The following is a 23044-nucleotide window of genomic DNA, read 5'->3' as shown; positions in this document are numbered from 1 at the left end:
CCCAGGCAATGTCCCACCCACAACAATATCTAATTGTTAACATGGTAACAACTGATGGCCTATAAACACAAAATAATCTGAATCTTCAAAGTAACAGGTAACTAAATGTATCAAATGAATGTAGTGGAGAGGAAGTATAAAGTAGCAGGAAAAGGAAATACTCAAGTGAAGTACCTCAAAATTGTGCATAAGAACAGTACTAGAGTAAATTGTACTGAAGTTTATTTCACTGGTTGTTCTAAATTTGGACACAAAGATTTTCGTTTTTACAGCAAATGAATATTGGTCTTAAATATCGGTTTTCAGTCTTCTTGATTTCTAATAATTGGTATTGGTATTGGCCCTGAAAAGCCATATCTGTCAACCCCTAATAGTGACCTAACATTAGCGTGTGGATACCCAATGTTGCTAACGGTAATTTCTATCCAAAGGATCAAAAATGTTTAAAACATCATATAACTGTGAAAAGTAAAGTATTTTTATTAAGTTACAGATGAAAAGGCACAGAGCTTATGTATACTGGTACCGTAAGCAAAGGGACGTGCAATCTGCGAAGCAGATATATATGCAGTGAAGAAGTAGGCCCTTTTTAAAAAAAAAAACAATTTAAGTGTTCAGTTCAGTTCATTATCTTGACCGCTTTTCCGTGAGGGTCGCGGAGATGTTGCCACTTTACCCCCCCCTTTCAGGGGGTTGCGGGGGTTACTGGGGCCAAATCCAGTTTTCATAGGGCGGAGGCCAGGGTATATCCCTGGACGAGTCGCCAGCTCATCGCAGGGCCCGCTGACGGCAGAGGCTGCCACACAAGGTGCCAACTGCGCGTCAGTAGCAGTTTCGGGGTTCAGTATCTTGCTCAAGGATACTTCGGCATGTAGCTCAGTTCCGCCCAGGGGAGCCGGGGTTTGAACCTGCTCTACCCACTGAGCTACAGCCGCCCCTCACAATTTAAGTGGTTCTTAAATAATTGGACCACATGTGATTGGTTTGAAAATGCTTTCACTTACTTTTCCTTTGCTGTGTTTTCAAAATGACATACCTGACTGACCAAACTTAATTAATCTAGATTTTCCACAGGTCAGACAATAAGGTTAATTGCAGGTTTATTCAATTTATTGACACATTTAGCTGAAAATGTATTTTAGAATGACATTTTACCTCATTTCCACACCCATGTGTCTGTGCTGATGTGAGTTGATGTGTTGGTAATTGTACTGATGTGTGCCAAGAACACTGCTTAAATCCAATGAAAACAAATCCGTCTATTTTATGTACTAAAATAAAAGAAGCTAGAGAGATTAACACAGAAGTCTTGCACATTCATCAGAATGCTGAACAGCCCAAATTGTGATATTGATTAAATTAGAAGCAATTAAGAAAACAAATCCACCCCAACTCCTGATAAGATAAGAAGACAAGAAGAGGATTTGTCAAGTTTTAACAAAGCTGTAAAATACAGTGTTTTCTTTCACCTCAAAAGGACGGTAATGCACATGCACACAATGTGTTCATGCATTGTTGTGAATGATTAGCTTTTTAGATGGCACAAATAGGAAGAATAAGCTGACAAAACTCTTTCTGAACCCTTCAACAAAGCCTTTTTATTCAGGCAGCAGATAAACGCCCGCTGCTATTTCAGTTTACAGAATCACAGCCAAGTTGCATACTTTTATAGAGGACACAGAAGATGCATTCAAAGCCTAATTCCCCCAAACTTTCCGTGTCAAGAATGTGATGTTCCAGGAGGAAAACACTACAAATAACTGAATTCATGATTTGGATGTGCTGTCTTAAATTAGAGTCAAACATCAGTGAGGCTGCCTCAGCAGAGGAAGGGTGTCTGTCTCATTCACAGTGTGAAATCACACTTACAGCTCTGCCCATATGTGATAATCATCTGTCTGCCAAAGAATCAGATCTCTATGAAACTGGCAGACCAACAACACTCAGTCTTTTCAGTGCAGATGCCAGAGCTACAACCATATTGAGGTTTCAGGACCAAATCACATCTTTTGACTAAATTTAACTCAATATTTCCCAAATACTTTTATGTAGCTACATGTATTACAGCTATTACAAGTACAAAATATTTCTGGACTGAATTTCAGACAACAGAATGAACACACCGCAACACTATAAAGTATTTTGCAGCCCATTTACCTCAGGAGTAAAATGTGGCTGCAGACATTTCATGCACCAACAGCTACGATTGAGATAAGTTTGACTTTTACACGGAAAATAAACTTGAATGGCCTTCAGTCCTCAAATACACATACACACACAATGTAAACAAACCATGAAACCCTGTAAAGGACAAGGACATAACTGTGAACAGCGCATTGACATTTAAACAAAGCATTTATTATGGCTTTAATAATGGATATTATTGCAGCACCAATGAGGTTAAAGATTGTAATAACATGTGGAAGAATGAGGTACACATGCATCCATTTGTCACAAAGACACTGGAAAACAATAATGTTAAATTTTTGTACCTCTTGCTGCCACTTGAGGTCGCCAAAGTTTGAAACTTCTCTAGTGCAGCTTGTGCAGAAAATGATTCACTTATTCCTGTGGTTCATTGAGTTTTAACAGTAGATAAAGTCACAGAAAGCAACACAGAATTTATTACTGCAGTGACTCTGTTCTACTTCTTAACACTGTCGTTCTCAGTGCTGGGATTTTTCTGTGGGTAGTAAGATGATGTTTGGAGAGTTGTCGGATGCCTGTGTAAAAAAAAAAAAAAAAGATAAAGGAAATTAACAACAGTTTATAATGACTTTTTGAATATATTGTTTGAGCATAAACATTGAGACATTTAAACATGGACTGTAATACTGTAGAAGTTAGAATACAAACAAAACATAGTAAAATGATGTACATGTATAAAGTCACAGTGGCAACAGGGGAAAGACAAATTATGTTAGTTCATGTTTTACATCCACCAAAATCTGACTGCCCTCTTTTGAGGGGTGGGCAGTATCCTGGTTTCATCACTGTCACGGGTTTCACGTTATGCACAGACATGGATTTTGCAATACCATCATTACTGTCATAAGTTTTTTAGCATATTAAAAATAATGTGCTTTACTGTGGCTGCAAGAAAAAGCTGTTTAAGGGCTAAAGTTACATCCAGTAACTACTATTCTCCTCACTAACGCCGACTTCAGTAATAGAAACATGTGGAAAGAAAACAAAGCACCCCGCTGTTGTCTGCAGGAACCAACACAAACGTCCTCATCTACTCCCACCATCTAAGGAAGTGAGGACCCAGTAGGTTAACTTTATTTTGGATTGAAATTTCCCCACAACAACTGGAAAAGTTTTATATATATGTGCTTAATATTTACTCAGGATTGGTTTCTCAACGAAGGCCAGCAACATCAAAAGTAGGATGCGCTTTAAACTCAAGCCCAAGGATGGATTGTTACAGAGTTGGAACCTGAAAGTTTTGCCATTTTCTGTCTATTGTAGCAAGCTGGAGCAATGTTGGAGTGTAATTATTAAGGGTCATTCAAGAGAAACTGTGTGAAAAGAAATTGAGAAAAAAAATCTGGATCCGTTCTCTTTCACCGGATCCACACCAAAAGTTAATGAGGTCTATTCTGGGCCGAGACCCATCTGCCATCCAAGTTTCCTAGAAATCTGTTCAGTGGTTTTTGTGTAATCCTGCTGACAAACCAAGCAACAAACAAAACAAGCAACCAACAGACATGTCTCCCCCTAACCTCTTATATTAAAATTTTATCTCCGTTGGCTTTTCTCTACATCTACCAAAATCTGACTCCCCTCTTTTGTTAAAAATGGAAGGTGTGACACACAACACAATCACATTTGGACATCTAGTGCTTAAAACAGAAGCTAATGACTACTTCTGTTGATTAATTAGTACAGCACTGCGGTTACTCTTCAAAACAGAAATAGTAAAGGGTGTTGATTGAAATGTTTTGCTCATCACTGTAGTTCTGGGTCTTTCCTGTCTCACTGTCTCTGGGTGTGGTACAGTCTGACTCAGTGTCTCGCTTCTGTGGCCGTCGTCCTCTCATACAAATTAAATCTAAATTAGGCAGGCTGTTAGATTGATGGCTTTGGCATGATGACAGATTTCTGTTGCAGCGCGGCACCATCTGCTGACTCGTCATTGTGATATCTTAATAATTTCATTTTCCTCAAATCCTCTTTAAATTTAGATAATGCTGAAGATGTCGGAGTAGTGACAGTTGTATGCTGGATTGACGCACTGACTTATGCTTGTTTGTGATTACGGTTGGTGTATTCTGTGGGTTTAAGTATGCACTTAATGCTTTGTAATTCCTCAGACTTTAAACTACATGTTTGCTCTGAATGGTTAAAGTCAAAAACCTCTTAAAAAATGACAATTTCCCCACTGATGATAAATGAGAAAAACAGAGCAAAACATTATGGTTGCGACTAACAATCTTGATGTGTCAATGAATCTGCTGCTACTTATTTTGTCCATTAATATTTAAAAGAAATGCTATTCACAATTTGTCAGACTCCTCCTCATGTCTTCCGTTTGCTTATTTCCAACCAACAGTCCAAACCCATAGATATTAAATTTACTGCCATAAACACAAAAAAAGCAACAAATCCTCTCATTTGAGAAGCTGAAAACAGAGAATGTTTGGAATTTCTGCTTGAAAAATAGCTGAATCGATTATCAAAATAGTTGCAGATGAATTTTCTGTATCGATTAATCAATTAATTGTCTAATTCAATTATATTTTCATCAGACCTGTCGCAGTAGCAGCGACAGCCTGTGATTACTGACCTCAGCTGCTCCAGGCGACTCATTCACAAATATCTTGCAGAATAAAGTGATTCACGATGACATTATCTTGTTTGGCAGCGGTGGATCGTTTATATCCTTCACATTCACCCCTTGAAAGGCATTACCTTCAGGCACCTCCCCTGAAGGCGACTTAGGTGATCAATAATTTAAACCCCTTTTTGTCTCATCAGTGTTGTAGAGTGCTGCTGTTTAGCTGTTTAGGGGACCGGAGTATCAGAGATCGGACTCTCATCATGTGCTCTTCTCCCAGTTGGCAGGGGGCGTCGTGATGGCGGTAGGTGTTTGGACCTTGGTGGAGAAGAGCGACTACATCAGCCTTCTCTCCTCCAAGACCTACGCTGCCTCCGCCTACATACTGGTCCTAGCTGGAGCCATCGTCATGGTAACAGGCGTGCTGGGCTGCTGTGCCACCTTCAAGGAGCAGAGGAGGCTACTGCGAGTGGTAAGAGATCACGTCAGGACACAGAGATAATAGACAATATATAGTAAGAATGTGCTATGAATGCATCATGTGATATGTGAAAAAACAACACAAAATGTAAGCTGCCGGGTCAGTGATTTGGAAAATAACCCTCACACAGAAAAAATATATCATGAGATAAAAAATGTAACAACCCAAACTTGTGGTCACTATTAATAATGAAAAATGAACAGTAGTCTTTAGTTTTTTGCGATTCGGAGTTAACTTTATTGCCATCATGAACTCGGACATGTGGAGGAGCAAGATAGAGGGAGCATGAGAACATGAACAGAAGTTTCCACACAATATAAAAACTTTACTGATCATGAACCCTAAAGTTGCTCTATAATTTCTGGTTTATTGAATTATACTCCAGACTGGCAGACAGGCTATTTATCTCTGGTATTAACATGCATCTTCGGTGATCTGATCACAAGGGGACAGCTCTTAGTCCGCCAGTTCACACCTGGCATTAACATGTGTCTCGGCATGTGACTCCAGTAACCACTTGTAATCACATCTCACTTCCCTGCTCTATATGCAAATAAATTAAGGGACTAATGGACACTGTGTTTTTACACAAAGAAAGAAAAAACTTAATGTTTAACAATTGCTGAATGGCCCAAAAATTTAAGAATTTGTCATAGTCAGTGTTTTATAAAGTTTATAAAGCTTTACCTAACTCAAAAACTCACAAAATTGAGTGATTTTATAAGTTAGTCTGGTGAATTTCTTTCCCTCTTCACCTTTTTGCTGTGGTTGACTGTAGTTGATGTTACTTTCAAATTGTTTTGTATGAGATATACTAAGTTATCCTGTCCATTTAAATTAGTACAAAAAACATGACCGCGCACCATTTACTATGACATCATTATGTAGACAGACCTCTCAGCATCTCCAACCTTGACTGATTTTATTGAAAGCCATTGTAACAAACTTTGTTTGAAACTTCACTTGGTGAGCACATTTTGCAGGAGATGGAGGACAACATCCAAGACAGCAGACAAAAAAAAAACATTATATGAATGAGACATTTTAAAACACAAAATTACAAGATAAGCTAAAAACATAACATGCCTTAAAGTACCAAAGGTTTACAATGCCTGAATCAAATTACCTAAACACATTAAAATATACAAAATACCACGAAGAATTACAAGGAACACTGTAAACCAAAAACAAAATGTACCTTAAAGTGACAAATGTTTACCATTCAAGAGCCAAACAGCCTTAGGGAATGAACTTGTCTCAGTTTGTTCCTGCTGGCCACCATAAGCCAACACCTGCCCAGACACTAAACAATGGAAAACACTGGTTCTGTATCACACAGGCCTCTTATATTCTGTTTGAAGCAGACTTTTAGTCCTGTCTCCAGCCAGATGGCTAAATATTTTTAATGTGGTGATACTAAGCAGATGTGAAGCCAGAAAAGACTCACACATTCACATTTATTGTAGACATAAATTACATACTCAGACAGACATTGTGTGACTAGAATCTTTCTGAAAACAGGCTTGAATCATTCCAGCTTCTGCTTCTTATTTGGTGACTGAGGTCATTTGTGGCATGTGAATTGAATTTGTTTTTCAACTTAAGAATAAGCCAAAAAGTAAATCTGGACACCAAATACAACTTTCAGAGCTAATGGTGCCACACACATGTGCTCAGAAACAACCAAGGCCATGATGCCAGCCTTGATTAGGGTCAGACGAAACAAAAACTTCCGACAGTAGGAGCGTGTGTGCCCATATTTGATTCGTCACACTCTGTACACAGCAGTGGGTTTTGCCAACAGAGACACCTGCATGGCACAGCTTTAAATATAAACACACAGGAACACTGTTCTATCCACACACTCATGCTAAAACACACACAGCTCAGGCTGTCATCCACACTTTTCAACACGGTAAATTTATGCATGCACACCACTGTCGGCACAGCTCAAATGTTTGTGTCGTATAAGCTTTGCAAGAACATGCGTCACCTTTTGGTATTATCCACTTTTGCATCAGTCCCCAAGGATTCAGGACAGCCAGATATTCTCACCGGAGACAGGTAGATGTCAAAATCAGAAGTAGAAAGTAGGACCATGATAACATCTACAACAAAGTTATGGCACATTTAATTGATTACATGTTTTTACATAAAAACAACCCAGCCCAGACATCATTGCTCATTTCATTACCAGCAACAACTAAAATGTCTTACAAAAAAACAACTTAAAAGTGTTCATGTTTGTATAGGGCACCTGTACCAATAGCTGTATTTTAATCTGTGTAAATGGAAACGGCAATCAGAAAATATAGAAATACTCATTTAGGACTGCAAATAACAATCATTTTCCTTATCGATATCTATAAAGTAATCAAAATAGGTGGCCATTAATTTTCTTTCGATCAATTATTCATTTAATCATAGGCTTTATACTCGGTCAAGAGCAAGTTGAATTGCTGGTTTATTCTTAAAATATACATACTTTATCAATAATTCTTTTGCAAATGACAATGCCAGTTTCATTTGACTTAAAACTAGATATTCTGCTTTCTGGATGATTGGGAATCTGCAAAGAGAAAAAATATAAATTGCTTTAGTTTCTGTTTGATAGAAATAATTTTTAAGGAACTGTCTGCTGCTTTTGCCAACATTGATTGCAGATTCCCAGAGCAGCCAGTGCGTTTTTTTGAGACTTAAAAACATAATTGAAAAGTCTATAGAAATGTCTGCGATAAATGAAGTCCCCACTCTGTCCAGATTATTTGATTTATAACTCAGAGCTTTGTGTAAATGGCGGTGTGTGTGCTCCACCTCTTCTCCCGTGTGTTGTGTAGTTTTCAAACGCTCGGTGCATCCTGAAGAGTTGAGATTAGGGCGATGAATCACAGGGAAGAAATGAACTTGTGGGCAAGGAGAGATGCTATCGAGATTGCTAAAGAGGGCAAACACAAGGGCGGGATGGTGGGGGGAGAGAGGTAAAGTAATTGTTTTCCTGTATGTGGCAAGCGCCTGGTACCTGCAGAGTACGCGAGCGCTCAAGTGATTGGCGTCCTGTAACCTAAAGGTCACAAGTCCTGAGAAGCTTCACAGAGAAGCTGATGCAGCCATAGCATCACCAGGTATACTGCAGCTGTGAGGCTGAAATAAAGTAGCTGCAGTTGATTAAAGGGAAGGCCATATCAGAGTTTTTGTAAGACTGTTAGTGATGTAGGTGGTATACAAAGTGTGAGGGAGGTCAGTAAGACAAAGAGTAAAAGAGGAAAACTCTCCCACAGGAAGAGGGGTGTGTTGTGTGAAAACACACAGCTTCATTGTTTTGTAGTAGAGAAGCAACAGCACAGTGAAATGACTCAGGGAGAAGAGGGAGAAACCTTCTCCTTCATAATGACAGAGCCAAATGGAAAGCAGTCCTAACTGAGCCTGGATCCACCTGTGGAGAAACTGACTTCATGCAGTTTGATCAGACATTACAAGTCTGAGTGTGTCTCAGTGTCCTCGCTGCCTTTCTTCTACATTACTTTTTTATAGACATTATCTCCTTCTGTCTCTCTCACTTTATCTGTTTGACTTTTCTGAATTTATCTTCTTTATGTCTCTAATATTTATCTTTGCCTCCCTGTCTTTCTCTCCCATTGAATTAAAAAGATTTCATGGCAGTAAAGTTTTATTATGATTGCAACTTCTGATTTTTATTAGGAGTGTGGCTGCTTATCGGCCTGTCACAGTAACTTATTGTGCTGGATGATGTGTTGTCCCATAAGACCATTTTATGCCACTGATGAAATGATACATACTACTTAAATTAGTTAGGGATATTTGGATATATGTGCATATATTCATGTGCATGGATATGCAAAAAAAAAATCGAATGAAATGTGATGCATTATTTTTGGGGACCAAAAATATTCCCAAAACACAAAATTCAAAAATGTCACAAAATAAACTATCAGGTAAAACAATAAAATATCCCAATATCCCTAACTACTTTTGAGTAGTGTAATATAATAGCATACTACACCCTTTCAAAGAGCGATAAACTTTTAATTCTTAAGAATATTCAGATGTTGGAATTTGAATGTGCAAAAGGTATTAAAAATCCTAAATAAAGAAAAATGAAACTATAATGAAACTTGATATAAACTTGAAATATATATATTTTTAATAAGTTGATGTGGTAGAATTCAATATCGTAGATAGCAAATGTACATGGTACAATTACCGTCAATTTTCATACTGCAGTATACGGCTGCAACCCTATGTGGCAGAGGGGTGTAGTCATTCATTCCTTAACAGGCAATATACTGCCAATCTAGTGTTTACCAACCGTCGTTGAGTCATGTCCATATATTGATTAGTTGATAAGATATGTGCGATAAGATAATTAATGTGACAGGCCTTGCTGCACAGTTAATTGATTGTCAAAATATCCATCATATTTCACCTCAACTGACGTCTTCAGTTGCTTGTTTTGTTCCATCAGCAGTCCAGAACCTAAAAGTATTAAGATTACAATTAATTAGAAAGATATAAAAAAAAAAAAAACACTTGGGCTTTTAAATATTCTGTCCGTCATCTAACCTTTTCATTTTTATTTTAGGATCATATCCATAGTATAGATATATTGTCAAAAACAGGTTTTAAATAAATGAACAAAGAGGCACAGAGCAGTACGCAGTGTAAGACTAGTGTGAATATAGGACTGCATTTGAATACTTTTTTATGACCAGTCAAGCTATTGAAATATTTGATATGTCAACTATAAGGACAAATGCTCAATAGGAGAATTAATTTCATGGTCTGTCTCTCAGAATCTTTATTTTCTCTCTCTTCCGCTTTGTATCTTCTTTTTCTTATCTCACTATATTTGCTGCTTCACTTTATTTGTATTGAATTGTATTTGTATGAGGCAACAGACTGGCAGAGCTGTAAGCAGGAACAAAGGTTAAAGAGATCTCTGCTTCATAGTTCATTTGTGTCAGGCTGCTCGGCTTGCAGCCAGCCCGTTCTGCAACCTGATGATGATCATCACTCAAGCATTTATTTAGCTGCACAGGAGACTTTCTCAGGACCATCTTTTAGGCTTCAACAAGGGTATAACCAGACAAAAAGTTCTGGGTACATAATTTTGTGAAAAATATTAAAACACAGTCCTGCTCATTATTGTTAATTTCTATATGGTGTTGAATAACAAAAACATAGCCAGGTCGTTTAAGTTTTGTGTATCTGTGTGTAAATCGCCATATGAGGCAAACTGTGCTTCTTTTTTTAAGGTGGTCTATGTTATATGGTCTACAGAGAAGTGTTCATGCTTAGTTTGAAATCTGTGGACACCTCCATATGTGTGTGCGTGTTTGTGTGTTCTTTGAATGCATGGTGCATCTTGACGAGTTGAGCTCACGGCCATGAATCACAGAGAAGGAATGAACTTGTCAGGAGGGAGGGAGGATCACAGGAGATTGCCAAAGATGGTGAACATAATGGAGTTCTGTGTGTGTGTGTGTGTGTGTGTGTGTGTGTGTGTGTGTGTGTGTGTGTGTGTGTGTGTGTGTGTGTACATCTTGTCGCTCCATCTCGGAAGCATTAACATTTTTAACTCGTTAAAACTTCCAACTCCGTCTTCGTCCAAAATCTTTTATTTATGGATGAGAAATTGTCCAAAAAACAACAGCTGACACGTCTCGCTTTGATTCTATAATGAATCTAACTGATCATCTTATTTTTCTCTTTTTTAAATATCATCCAATACATTCGTTGGCACTGGTGAATTGTGAGCGGTGTTTCCAACTTGATTTGACATGTTTTCAATTTGTGAGACCACATGGAATATTCAAGCCCGCTATTAGTTCTTTATATTAGCCTGCCAGCAGCATTAAGTATGCACGAGGAGAATTTACATACGTGTAGCTTTAATACAGAGCACTTGTCTTCAGCACCTGCTGGGGGATTTGATGAACAAATAATCAGTTAGAAGACGGATAGAAGGTTATGTAGTATGTTTTTTGATAATTGTTTGTCTCTTTTTTAAGCCAAAAGCCAAACTTTATTGATTCCAGCTTCACCAATGTGACAATTTTCTGCTTTATACATTTTATATAAAACACTCTCACAACCCCTGGGCAAATGAAGACGATGATTACAAAACACTTCAACTCAGCATGCAATTGTTTTCACTGAGTTTTGCTCTTTAAAAGTATTTTAACTCTGCTTATCGTTATGTGGATCTCAGCACCATTTTAAATGAAGACAACCTCAATGATTTTCAAGGTTTAAATAAAGGTTTGAATGAATAAATTGTAAATTGAAGATCTTTGGTTTGGTCAAAACAATTCTTACCCTTGCCATTAATTGTGACAGGCATTTTTGTCTGTATTTTGACATTTTATAGGCCTAATGATTGATTATTCAAGGAAATAATCAGCAGAATTACTGATGATAAAATAAAACTCCGCGTCTGAAGTAAAGAGCACATCTGTTAATGTCAGAAGTAATTAATACACTTCTACCAAACATATATTGAGCTTCAAGGAAAGCTCGCAGAGCTGCTGCATGAGGCAGCAAAGGCAGAGTATGAGTGAGTGTGAATTTTTATTTAATGATTATTTAAACTGTGATAAGTCATTGTTCAGCTCAGCTCACATTAGAAATGTGTCTTGCTGTAATGAAGGGTACCATGCTGCAGTGTTCTCTTTACACTTATACCCAGAAAAAACATGTTTCCCTGCAGGTCAGATACAAGGTTGAAGTTAGTTTGATAATCACCAGCAGCTGGACACAGGTTAATAAAGTCTGCATCCACTTGAATTCAGTATTAGTTCCGACCTATTAGCTGTATGAGGCCAAATAGTGAAACCTACAGCAAAAAAGTCGGTCGATGACTCCTTTCAAAAGCCATCACCTGTCCGAACGTTATCACCTGATTAAAGTCACCTTCAGTGTGACTCTGAAGTCCTACCCGCTCAGTAATTGTAAAGGCAGCAGTCTACTTCTAATGAAGTCTGAAATAGAAACACAGTCAGACACAGAGCTGCATACAGATGTGTGTGTATCCTCTCTGCAGCTATGTGTTGTTCCTTTATGTAAACACTGGATGCTGGTGAGAGTGCATGAAGGTGAAGGAGGAAAGACGTCACAAAACCTCTAGAGACAAACAGCTGCTGTGACACAAAAGGCCAAAGAAGCTGTTCAAATATTTTCACACAACCTCAGAAAGATGAGTCTGACTTTACTGTGAGATATTTTGAAGTTTAGCCAGGAAGTCTAAGAGCAGCGCGCTGTTGAGTCTGAAGCCACTGCAGAGGTTTAAAAAAAGGTTTTGTACATATGAACCTGCTGAGAGTCATTTTGGCAGTAATTACACTGTGCCCTTAGGTCGCCCGGGAGAAGAATGGCAGCTGAGACGTAAAATGAGTGTGTCTGTGAGAGTGAGTGTGAGTGCGCCTGAGATCATGAGGACTCTGGAGCCACTGCAGTCAGTAAATTCAGCTGCCTCAGTCTCTACATCCAACAACAGGTTCTCTGTCACACCCTGTACACATCACTGTATGTGTGTGGTGTTTGTGTAAAAGAGAAAGCGTAGCAAAGAAACAGACTACACGTATGGTTGTGTACCAAAAAGTAGGCCATGTTTTCAGCTCCTGTCAGATGTTTTCAAGACATTAGCTCATTTAGTAGAGTAGTTAACTCAATGATAGAAAATTGTGAGATTAAAAGTTAATTATTAAAAACTTTAGAGTTCAACAAAAAATATCTGCCTTCAGTCTGATTCAACAATAGATAACAAAAGATAGAAATTCAGTTTGTTACAAAGTTTGGTGTCCTGTCTAGAGTAAACCATCTTCTCAAGCAAATTAATCAAGGATCTTTGGCTATGTTATCAGGGGGTCGTGCAGTTGGTCTATATTATTGGCAGATATTGGCCTATCTCAGAAATATCGGTATCGGTGTATATGTTTTCCAATTGGCACCAATATTTTTTTCAGAGAATATGATGCAGAAAAAGATGCTGTGGGTTATTTTAAATGATTAAATTCCCAGTGGAGTTTACTGTTTCAGTGGACTGGTGTCATTTTAGACCCAAAAAACGATCTAGTGAAACTGTAAAATATCGGTATTGGCCCCAAAAATCAAGTATCCATTGGACTCTACACCGCAGTTTCCCCCTGTTGCAAATCAGCAAACATATGTACAGTGTATCTGATATTAGTCAGAGCTGGCAGGTATTATTAGTCTGCGGATGTATCAGTCAAGCTTTAGGACCAGTATTATGTATGGAACTGTTCTCATCCGGGGCAGAACTTGAGCCAATGTGCTTAATTATTGTTAAATCACTTTAGTAACTTAGTTTCTAAGTATTGAAATGAACCAAAACAAAATAAATGAAATCATGGGAAGAGTGTGAGATTCTGTAATGCACCAAATGTTTCTATAAACTTGCAGTGGATTCATGTATTCACACACCTGTCATACAGTAGTTTGGATTCTTTTAACAAGACTTTTATTAAAAATCTGTTGTAATACTTTTCTTCAAACCATCAACACGACATCAAAATGCATCTAAAAGTCTGCTCAGCATTCAGGCTCAGAGCCACTCAGAGATCTAATCAGCCCAAGCTATCAAATCAAAGACCAAGTCCACTTTATGGGGCTGATTTGCTCTCTCTGATAGTGGCAGGCCAGAGGAATTTGGGTCAAGGTTTTGGTCTGATAATATCTCTTCTTGTCTTTAATTCTGAAAAAACTTGGCATGAAAAGCAGACCTTCCTTCTAACTCCCATGGGCCTGGTCACAAAACAGATACTGACGATAAACTCAGCAAACCGCACTTAAAGGCACAGAGTGTGAGATGTGCCACTGCGCAGTCACCTGAAGTTTGACAGTTTAAGGCTTTAATAAACCAACTTAAAGAAAAATGAGAAAGCTCAACAGAGTCTTGTCTCAGTTTGCTTAACTATAAGTTTTGTCATCTGTTCTGAGGCTCACACTGTCTTACATGCACTACTACTACCAGTTTGTTGAGGGTGTACTTTTTTGATGTTCAGTTGTGGGGGGTGCCAAATCTTACAAAATGCCATTTTCTACATAATGTTGCTTTAATAGGTGAGGATATGTCAGTGTTGTGAACATAACTGGTTTCTGCTGCCCCCAAGTAGCCACATTTTTTTCACTGATTTAAGTGTTTTATACTAACAAATACGTAACAAAGAAATAATGCAGTACGGTGACTGCTATGAAACAAAGAGACTGCAAAATGTTTGAGAGCCATTGAGAGTTTGGAGCCATTTCACCACCATCCACATTTAGTTTAAATTTGTTTCAACTGTGAGTAAGGCCGTCATTTAATTTGAGCTTTGCATCATGGGAGAATAATATACATCAAGAACACACAGAAAACATATTGACTGTGACTTCATTATACTTTGAATGAATTACATACTCAATCTTGTATTGAATGGTTGTACAAAACTGCAGTGGAAATCTTTCCGGCATTTCTGCACGTGTGTTGAAATGCTCCCACATCAGATTTTTTATGCCACCTGTCGCCTCATCTCATTACCATCCACTAACCGTATTTTCTCTTCCTCCTCTCCAGTACTTTGTCCTGCTGCTGTGTATCTTCCTGTTGGAGATCCTGGCTGGCGTCCTGGCTTATATCTACTACCAGCAGGTAATCCCCCTGCTGGGGCCAATAAAATTATTTTTCAAATATATTTTACAACACACCCAGGGATTTTGTATGTTTGGTTGTGTGCATGGAATGATACTGGAGCAGCTGACAGATATGGAAGGATTATATATTGATTTTAAATCAGAAAGAAAGTTTTTTAAACGTACAATATGTAACTTCTGCTGCTAGGGGGCTCTATATCAAAACAAAAAACAAATGTTGTGTGGATCAAGTCAGATCGGATTCTGCTCTGATCCGGAGACATTTACTTATGTGAGGAGAGCTGAGAGATTACTTTTTAACTTTTGGGATTAAAAAGTGGATTTATCTTCACTCCTGTTTATCAACCTGATTGTGGTGTTTATGTTCTATAATGTTGACTACAGGGGAAATGTAATTTAATTCATGAATGTAATACTACTGAGAGGATAGGGGAAAAGATGAGAGAGAACCAGAGTGTACGGTGAGTGCTGACTCTGTGTGTGCTGTTGCTTGCTAACGTTAGTTTACAGCTAACGTACAGTGAGGTAAACTGGCTATTTGGGCCGGATTAACACTGTGTGAGTTACTCGAATAAACACAAATGATCGTTTTGCTTGTGGTGAATACACCATTAAACAACCACCACTTCTGATGAAAATCTATCTGATGTGATTTGGGCTCAAATGTTCACAAATGAGATAATGTTTTAAAGTTTTATTCATGTTAGGTTTAGTCTCTCTCGTGGAAGTAGTGATGGGTTTGAACATGGTTGGAAACATGATTTCATCACAATGAAAGATATACGGTGTAGTTGTTTTCAGACATTTTAATGCAGAATTCTTACATATATAATCTTAAAATTTGACAAAAATTGGGATTTGTGTTTGAGTAATTATACAGTCTTAGCTAAATTGTGACTCTCCTGTGTACTGTTCCTCTTTTTGTCTTTAAGTATTCATATTTTGGGGAAATTGTCTCTGAATTTAAATGGAAAGAAAGCTAGTGTAGACAGTCTACATCTCTATACATGAAATCATCATCTGATATAAAAACCTATGTGTGTAGCAGCTAAGATGTACTCTACTAAAAAAATCAATAGAATATGCTCGGCACATGTTCCATGCCTCTTAATCTTAGCACGTAGTCAAAAATGTTGTAATGAAACATAGACGTGTTTCATTTCCCACGTGGTGTGTGCTGCACTGTAATTTTAACTACGACAAAACCAGAATGATAAATGAGTTGGCTGTGGGGAAATCTAAGACAGCCCATTAAAAATACAAATATCTGGCCATATTACTCGTGGTACATTTAGTCCAAATGGAATGAAAAATGCCTCAAGTAGTACACAACAACAACAAGGCTAAATTCCCTATGTCTGAATCCTTTAAAAGCATTTTGTTATGATTTTAGACAAAAATACACTTGAAAATAATAAACAAAGAAATGCTAAATGCCCTAAGAGAGTAAAAACACTGCTTAGCTTTATGAAATGTGTACTACATGAGCACAGTTCTGCTTGCAAGCGATTATTTTCTTATCTCATGTACTATAGTTGAAAAAAACAAAAAACAAAACTGCCAGCCTCCCTCAGCACATATCAGCTCTAACAGTGGAGAGTTATACTGACTATATTAACATGGCTCTCCACCAGCATCAGTCCCACCCCAACTGGTGTTAAAGCCTGGTGGCTTGTAGCTCTGCAACAGGACTGTTCTCAGTCTCGAGGTGCTCTGATATCATTATAACTGCCTCATTTATAATACACAACTCGTCTGAACATGAGCAGTCACTGAGCTCCACAGCTCTCTCCTGCTTCCTAAAGCTCCGTCTCCTTCTCTTGCTTCAAAACATTCTTGCATGAGTAGCTCAAATCTCTACAGCCACTCTGCTCCTCTCCCTTTGTTCTTCCTCCCTTGTTATTATTTCTCATTTTTAATCACTGGTAATTAGTTGTGAGAAATCTACGTTTGCACCATGAAACCTGCTTGTAGCTCACTCACAAATACATTTATTTCACTTTTGTCAAGAGGAGTAGCTATTCAGTCACTCCACCTAGTTTAAAGGAAAGTAACAGCAGCAACAGTTTCGACCTGCAGATGTAAACACGTCAGCGTTGCCTCCTTCACGCAAAGAAAGTATTAACTACTACTGCACTTTTTCCCACCACCTCCAGGCAACGAGTGCATCAACAGTTTTGTAGCGGTTGTTTTTCATGTGTGAGGGTTTTTTTGTTCTGTGTGTCAGGTCAAATATAAAGTATATCCGAATACATGGAACATACTTTTGTCACAGTAGCCTCCAGTGGATATTAAATTTAAAAAAACTAACACTCAGCATGTGGCTATAAAATTGATATAACCTGGTGTTAACAGAGAACTTGTAAATTAATTCATTAAATACCGAATTTATAGAATCTATCCCCCTTTCTGAATTTTTGCTAATGGCCTTAGACCAATATCAAAGCAGCTATAGGGTACTTTTATTTTTTGATACTCTGGTGGCCCTTGTGGGCGAAAGTGGTATGATCACCATATATAGATCTTGATCAGCCTAGCATTTGTTTTGTAAGGGAATGACAGAACGACGCAACATATTTTTAAAACTACTTTTCAAAAACAGCTGTTTATAGGGTGCATAGCGATGCGGTAATGCATCTATTTGTAGCCATGTAATTAATAACTGTAATATGATGATACAAAGTAAACGTTGTTTTAGTGCTGTTCATACACCTGGGTTACATATAATCCTACAGCTAACAGATTGCTCGGTAATGGACATTTTGTAGAGAAAGCTAAAGTTATAAACATTCCTTAGTAATCTGATGATATGACAGGGAATCTGATCCAGTGACAAGCATTAAGAATAAGGCTGCGGTCAGACATACGTGACAGACGCTAACTGTGGGCTGGGCAGGATGCGAGGGACATGGAACTCAGTGTGTGGTTTCAAGCATGCACATGTCTTTGCAGTTGGTTTTGGCATGGTCGCAGTTTCACCGGTCAAACTTGAACTCCATGTGAAGCCGAGACTTGGATTTGCTTTGCAACTGGATGCAAATTGTTTTTTTTTGTCAGAGAATGGGATTGAATGTGTCTTAACTATATAGAAAAAGCCAGTCTTCTACTTGATGGTCTTGATAGCTTATGTAGGTCATATAGAGGCAAGATTTCTAGCTTCTTTGCCTGTGGATGACGCATATGTCAACATCTGTACTCCTAAAGAGCTGCTGATACTTACAGTACATGTTGGACTTCAGACGTGTGGTTCAGCTTGGTTTCACAGCCATGCAGCCATCATCTGAATCTGAATCTTATTTCTCATTTATTTTAAATCCTGAATTGTTGTTTTCACCTCGCTGTCGCAGTGTTTCCCAGACTGTCAACAGGTAAAATAAAAACCAATCCATCCCCGCTTCACATCCCACCTATTTCCTCCTTTCCTCTTCCTCTTTGTCTTCACCTCCCGTCTCTGATCTCTCTCTGCCCTCCCTCCCTTCCTCTCTTCATCATTCATTCCCTTGATATCTCCTTCACGCTTTGATTTACAGTGGTTTCCCAGCTGGCTCGTTGCCATAGAAACTGAGCCCCCCAGACCTCGCGCTCCTCCAGTGAGCGTTTCTGTCACTGGTCTCGAGAACAAAAAAAAAGAAACAACACTGACTTCCTGTGCCTTCGCCCCGGTTTCGTCTTCTCCTCTGTTGTTGGGGCTGCTGTCCATGACATGTATCGTCAGGAGACCGTTTAAAGTCACTGTGCTGTAAATCTCATCAGTTACAGACTCAACAATTACAACTAATTTATCACATGGTCATGCTCTGCGCCAGCCTGAGATTTTTGTGTTGGTCTGCTAGTGCTTATATCTGTGCATGTGTGTCTGAACAGTTGAATGAGGAGCTGAAGCAGAACCTGCGGGAGACCATGACCCAGAAGTATCAACAGAACACCCATGAGCAAATCACCAGGGCTGTAGACAAGCTGCAGCAGGAGGTAAGTGTCTGCATTAAAGGATGGGTAGATGGAAGGATACAACTACCTGAACTTAACTTTTAACAGTGTATATACTGAAAAACATGAGAGAACCAGAGCTTTTTTAGCAAAAGTCACATGGACTCGAATGTGGCCTGTTGGTTGGACAGTGTTTGGTAACCTATCATCCCATCAGATTAGAGATTTCCGTGATGAGTGCGAGTCAAAACAAATCCGGTTCAAGTCCCCTCAGCTAAGGATGATGGACTAGTCTGAACTGTGTGCTGTAATTTACACTCTATGCTTATACCAGTTGACAGCACATGAAGGAGTGGGTAAATCTGAGCTGCAGTTGAGACTTCAGTTGAGACTCATTTTTTATGCTCAGTGTTTTAAAGTATGAGACGCCCTGGGCTGTCAGATGTCAGCATTTATTCTTTGTTCTTTCTTCTAAACTTTTTGTTTTATATCATTTCCAATAATTAGTTTTGACTTGTTGCATTGTCACATTTTGGGAAAAACACTTGCTTTAAGGTGAGAATTAGTTGAGAGAACTTACACCACTCTCACATCTGTCTGTTAAACATGAAGCTACGGCCAGCAGCCGGTCATCTTAGCACAATAAAGACTGAAAATAAGGGGTAGCAGCTGGCCTGACTCTGTCTAAAGGTAACAAAATCTGCCCTACCAACACCTTTAAAGCTCACTAATTGTCATGATATATTTCAGGCGCATTGTGTTTTTACAGGCGGTTGTCTGCTTGACTAATGGGGCTGAGAATAGTTACAAGGCAGCTAATGGAGACTGCAGGAAGTTTACTGCTCCCACCCAAGAAATAACCCTATTCTTTGTTACCTTTGGACTGAGACAACCATACTGATATCAGAGTAGCATCGATCTTCTCATGTAACTATTGGTAAGAAAGCAAATAATCTTATATCCCAAAATGTCAAACTATTCTTTCAGCAAATTATACTGCAAGTTTTGCTGATCTTTGCTATAGTGAGTGCAGTATTAAAAATGTTCATCTTCTAGGTTTGTTTAAAGTGGAAACACTTGCTCTCTGGCTACTGTCAAAAGCAAAAAACAGCCATAAGAATCCCAATTTGACACAGAAACCCTGATCTCTGTGCTTTGAAAAAGAGTCAAACACCTGATTGTATAAATAAGTAGGCAGGTTTTGTAACTTACTGTTCTGGCAAAAATGGCAATTTTGAACCGTCTCAAGTCCCAGTGGTAAGGGGAAACACATATGAACGGGGGGAACAGACTTTGACACAATACCGCAGCTCTCCACATTGAATGCCCATCTGTTCGCTCTTGTTTTACCTCTGTTTCTATCACTCTCCCTCGTCCCCTTCTTTGCTTCCTCCATCAGAAATGTTCTTTATCTTTTGCAGTGTAGAGTTTCCACAGTTGTTCCACCATTACCTGGGGATAGCAACCAGGGAAAACATTGCCTCTTCCTGTTGTGGTTACACAATGGCAGAATCCTTTGTGCTGTAATACTGCCCTCATTTTTGCAGGAAAAAGTGAAGGACAGCATTAGGAATTTTCAACTTGTTTAGAAGAACTTCTTGTTTCATATATATATTAAGGTTGTGATACCAATATTGGAAATGCATCCAGTACTGCTTAAAAGTACACAAGTCTATCCACCAATCAGATACCACTTGATTTGTTTATTAGGAACAGGACCCTGCTACATCCAAGCAGCATCCTGTGCTTCTGTATGCAACTTTTTTTATGGCAACAACTTAAACCACATCAATAAAATAGCATCCATACAGGGTTAGTAGTATACAGCTGTTAAAATAACAATAATACTATATTTTTAACACACATCAGTACTTGTATCTGCCAATATGCAAAGATCTGATACAGAGATTGATATCGGGAGGAAAAAATGATAGCGGAATATCTCTGATTGATATGATTCATATTAAACTGTATCTTTCTATACTTCTTTGCAACCATCAAACTTCCTCTCTTAAGATGTCTCTTCCTCTGTCTCATGTCAGTTTAAGTGCTGTGGCAGCAACATTTCATCCGACTGGGCTGAAAGCGTCTGGATTCGCTCCAGAGATGCAAACGGTAGAATGGTGCCTGACAGCTGCTGTAAGACTCCCACTGAGCTCTGCGGCCGCAGGGACCACCCATCCAACATCTACAAGGTGGAGGTGAGAGGATGAAGGGTGCTGGGGGGCATCGGTGGGGTTGACTTTTTAGTGCGTGTGGCTGCATCAGTATTTCTGTCATGTCTCGGTATGTCAGCACGGTCAGATTGTGTAGCAGAGAGAGAAGAGCTGTCATATCCGAACGGTATACATAACATTTGTGTGCAGTGAGACTCCAGCAACACTCCCACATAAACTGATGCAACATAAGGACATGCTTTGTTTTTCATTTAGGGCGGCTGCATCACCAAACTAGAGACATTCATCCTGGACCATCTGAAGATCATTGGAGCAGTGGGTGTTGGGATTGCTTGTGTACAGGTGAGCAAGCTGTTTAAACAATTTCAAACACATAAACAGATTAAATAAGCACCTATCCGTGGAGATTGCACTTTTGCTAAATTATGTTTTCCTTCCCCTCCCTCCAATCCCCAGATCATAGGGATGGTGTTTACATGCTGCCTATATCGAAGTCTAAAGGCAGAGCCGTACTAAGAGAAGCAGAAGAAGAAAAGTGTGTTGGTGGAGCAGGTAACTTCATCAGCACGTCATACTCAAACAGCCCATAGGTTATTTTCTTTGCCTTGCACAGAGGAGAAGGAATCTTTGGCAAAGGATCAAAATGCCCATCTGAGAATCCCATTTTGGTAAACAAAGGGTGGAAAAACACTACAAAGTATCTTGAAGTAATTAGGCAGTCAAATTGCAGTCTCAGCTCCATCAACATCACAGCGCTGTGAGAAAAAAAACCTCTGAGAGCAACTGATGGGAATTTTAACAACCGTTGTGTAAATTAGTGTGGGACGGCCTCCCCGGGACTAAAACATTGTAGTTTTCTTCCACCAGGATTCCCTCGATGTACGTTTATGTTTGTGGACCAGGTGCTGCTCTTGAGAGCGGTATAAAGATCAGTGGAGTAAAACTGGCACTTTGCAGGAAATGTTAATCCTGGTCGCAGCAGCTTCCTCTGCCCCAACAGCGTGGTTTACAAGCCTACCTCTGGGGCCCCTTTCAACTGCAGCAGCATTTTGTTTCCACAATAACAAGCCAGTCATGCATTTTAAACATTTGTTCGATAGTGGCCTTTTTGGACTTGTGAACTCTGAGGTTAATATTTTGTAAATGATTATTTTCTGTATCACTAGAGGGGCTTTCTTCTGAGCTGTGTGTGCCTAATGTGTCTTCATCGTGACATGTCAGTGTTTAAATCATGTTTAAAATCAACTCTGCCTCCTTAAACACCTGCTGAGAAGCAGTACCAATACTTAGTGCCATTTGACAAAGCAATGCCAGCATTTTAACCCTGTGTGACTCCTCTAAGGTCTAAAGGCTGATGATAATGAAGTGATTGTGTTACAAGCAGTGCCACTTATTTTGCTCTTAAGAAAGTGCCTCCTGTTTTCTTTTTTATACAAGGGATTTATCCACTGATGCCAAAGTTGTCAACCGTAACTTTGTGTAAGGACCTACTGTATCTCCTCCAGCCTTATTCACTTATCTACTGATGTTGCTCTTTTCAGATTGTTTTCAGAGATGAAGATTTTGTTTTTTACTTTTATATATATTATTGTATTTAACAGACACACGGTAGAGAATGATATCCACTCACTGTTAGCGTTGATCTTTTTCCTGTGTGCCTCAGAGTAGACACTGAATTAATCTGCTGTATTTCTGTCTGTGTGATAATCTACAAGTAATTTTAGTTTGAATAAACGATGATCAACACACGACACCTTGCTTCTGCTGTTTTTGCTTTCTCAGAAAAAGTCAGGCGGCCGTCAGCAACATTGAAGGTGCAGTGTTTCCCACACATATAGTTTTCTTGGTATATTCGGCAACCCATTTTAGGATTTTATACTATGAATTACGTTATCCGTTCTAGAGAACATTGCCATTCGCGATTGATTAACTAGTAGTCAATCTGCCTTCGCTCTTCCCCTCCCGTCTCCTGTCAATCACACGTGCTTTGCAGAGAGAGAGACGCTCTCT

At 38.9% G+C, this 23044-nt stretch overlaps 1 protein-coding gene across 3 annotated transcripts in view; it reads left to right on the top strand.

Annotated features, from left to right (window-relative positions):
* LOC140995198 (CD151 antigen-like) overlaps nt 1-23044 on the top strand; it is a 35328-nt gene that overhangs the window by 5168 nt on the left and 7116 nt on the right. The window contains exons 3-9 of one of the 3 annotated variants that reach the window (XM_073465162.1): nt 5061-5252; nt 14854-14928; nt 18795-18899; nt 20900-21058; nt 21290-21376; nt 21491-21586; nt 21902-22785. In XM_073465162.1, coding sequence (XP_073321263.1) covers nt 5061-5252; nt 14854-14928; nt 18795-18899; nt 20900-21058; nt 21290-21376; nt 21491-21550 — 678 coding nt within the window. In that variant the 3' untranslated portion in view covers nt 21551-21586; nt 21902-22785. Of the gene's footprint in view, nt 1-5060; nt 5253-14853; nt 14929-18794; nt 18900-20899; nt 21059-21289; nt 21377-21490; nt 22786-23044 lie in introns of those variants that run through there. The other 2 variants (XM_073465163.1, XM_073465161.1) reach the window with 2 other exon arrangements.

This window comes from Pagrus major, chromosome 4 (genome assembly GCF_040436345.1).
Source record: "Pagrus major chromosome 4, Pma_NU_1.0".
Lineage (NCBI taxonomy): Eukaryota > Metazoa > Chordata > Actinopteri > Spariformes > Sparidae > Pagrus > Pagrus major.
The sequence above is the reverse complement of the archived record's forward strand: the minus strand, read 5'-3'. Positions and strand labels throughout refer to the sequence as shown.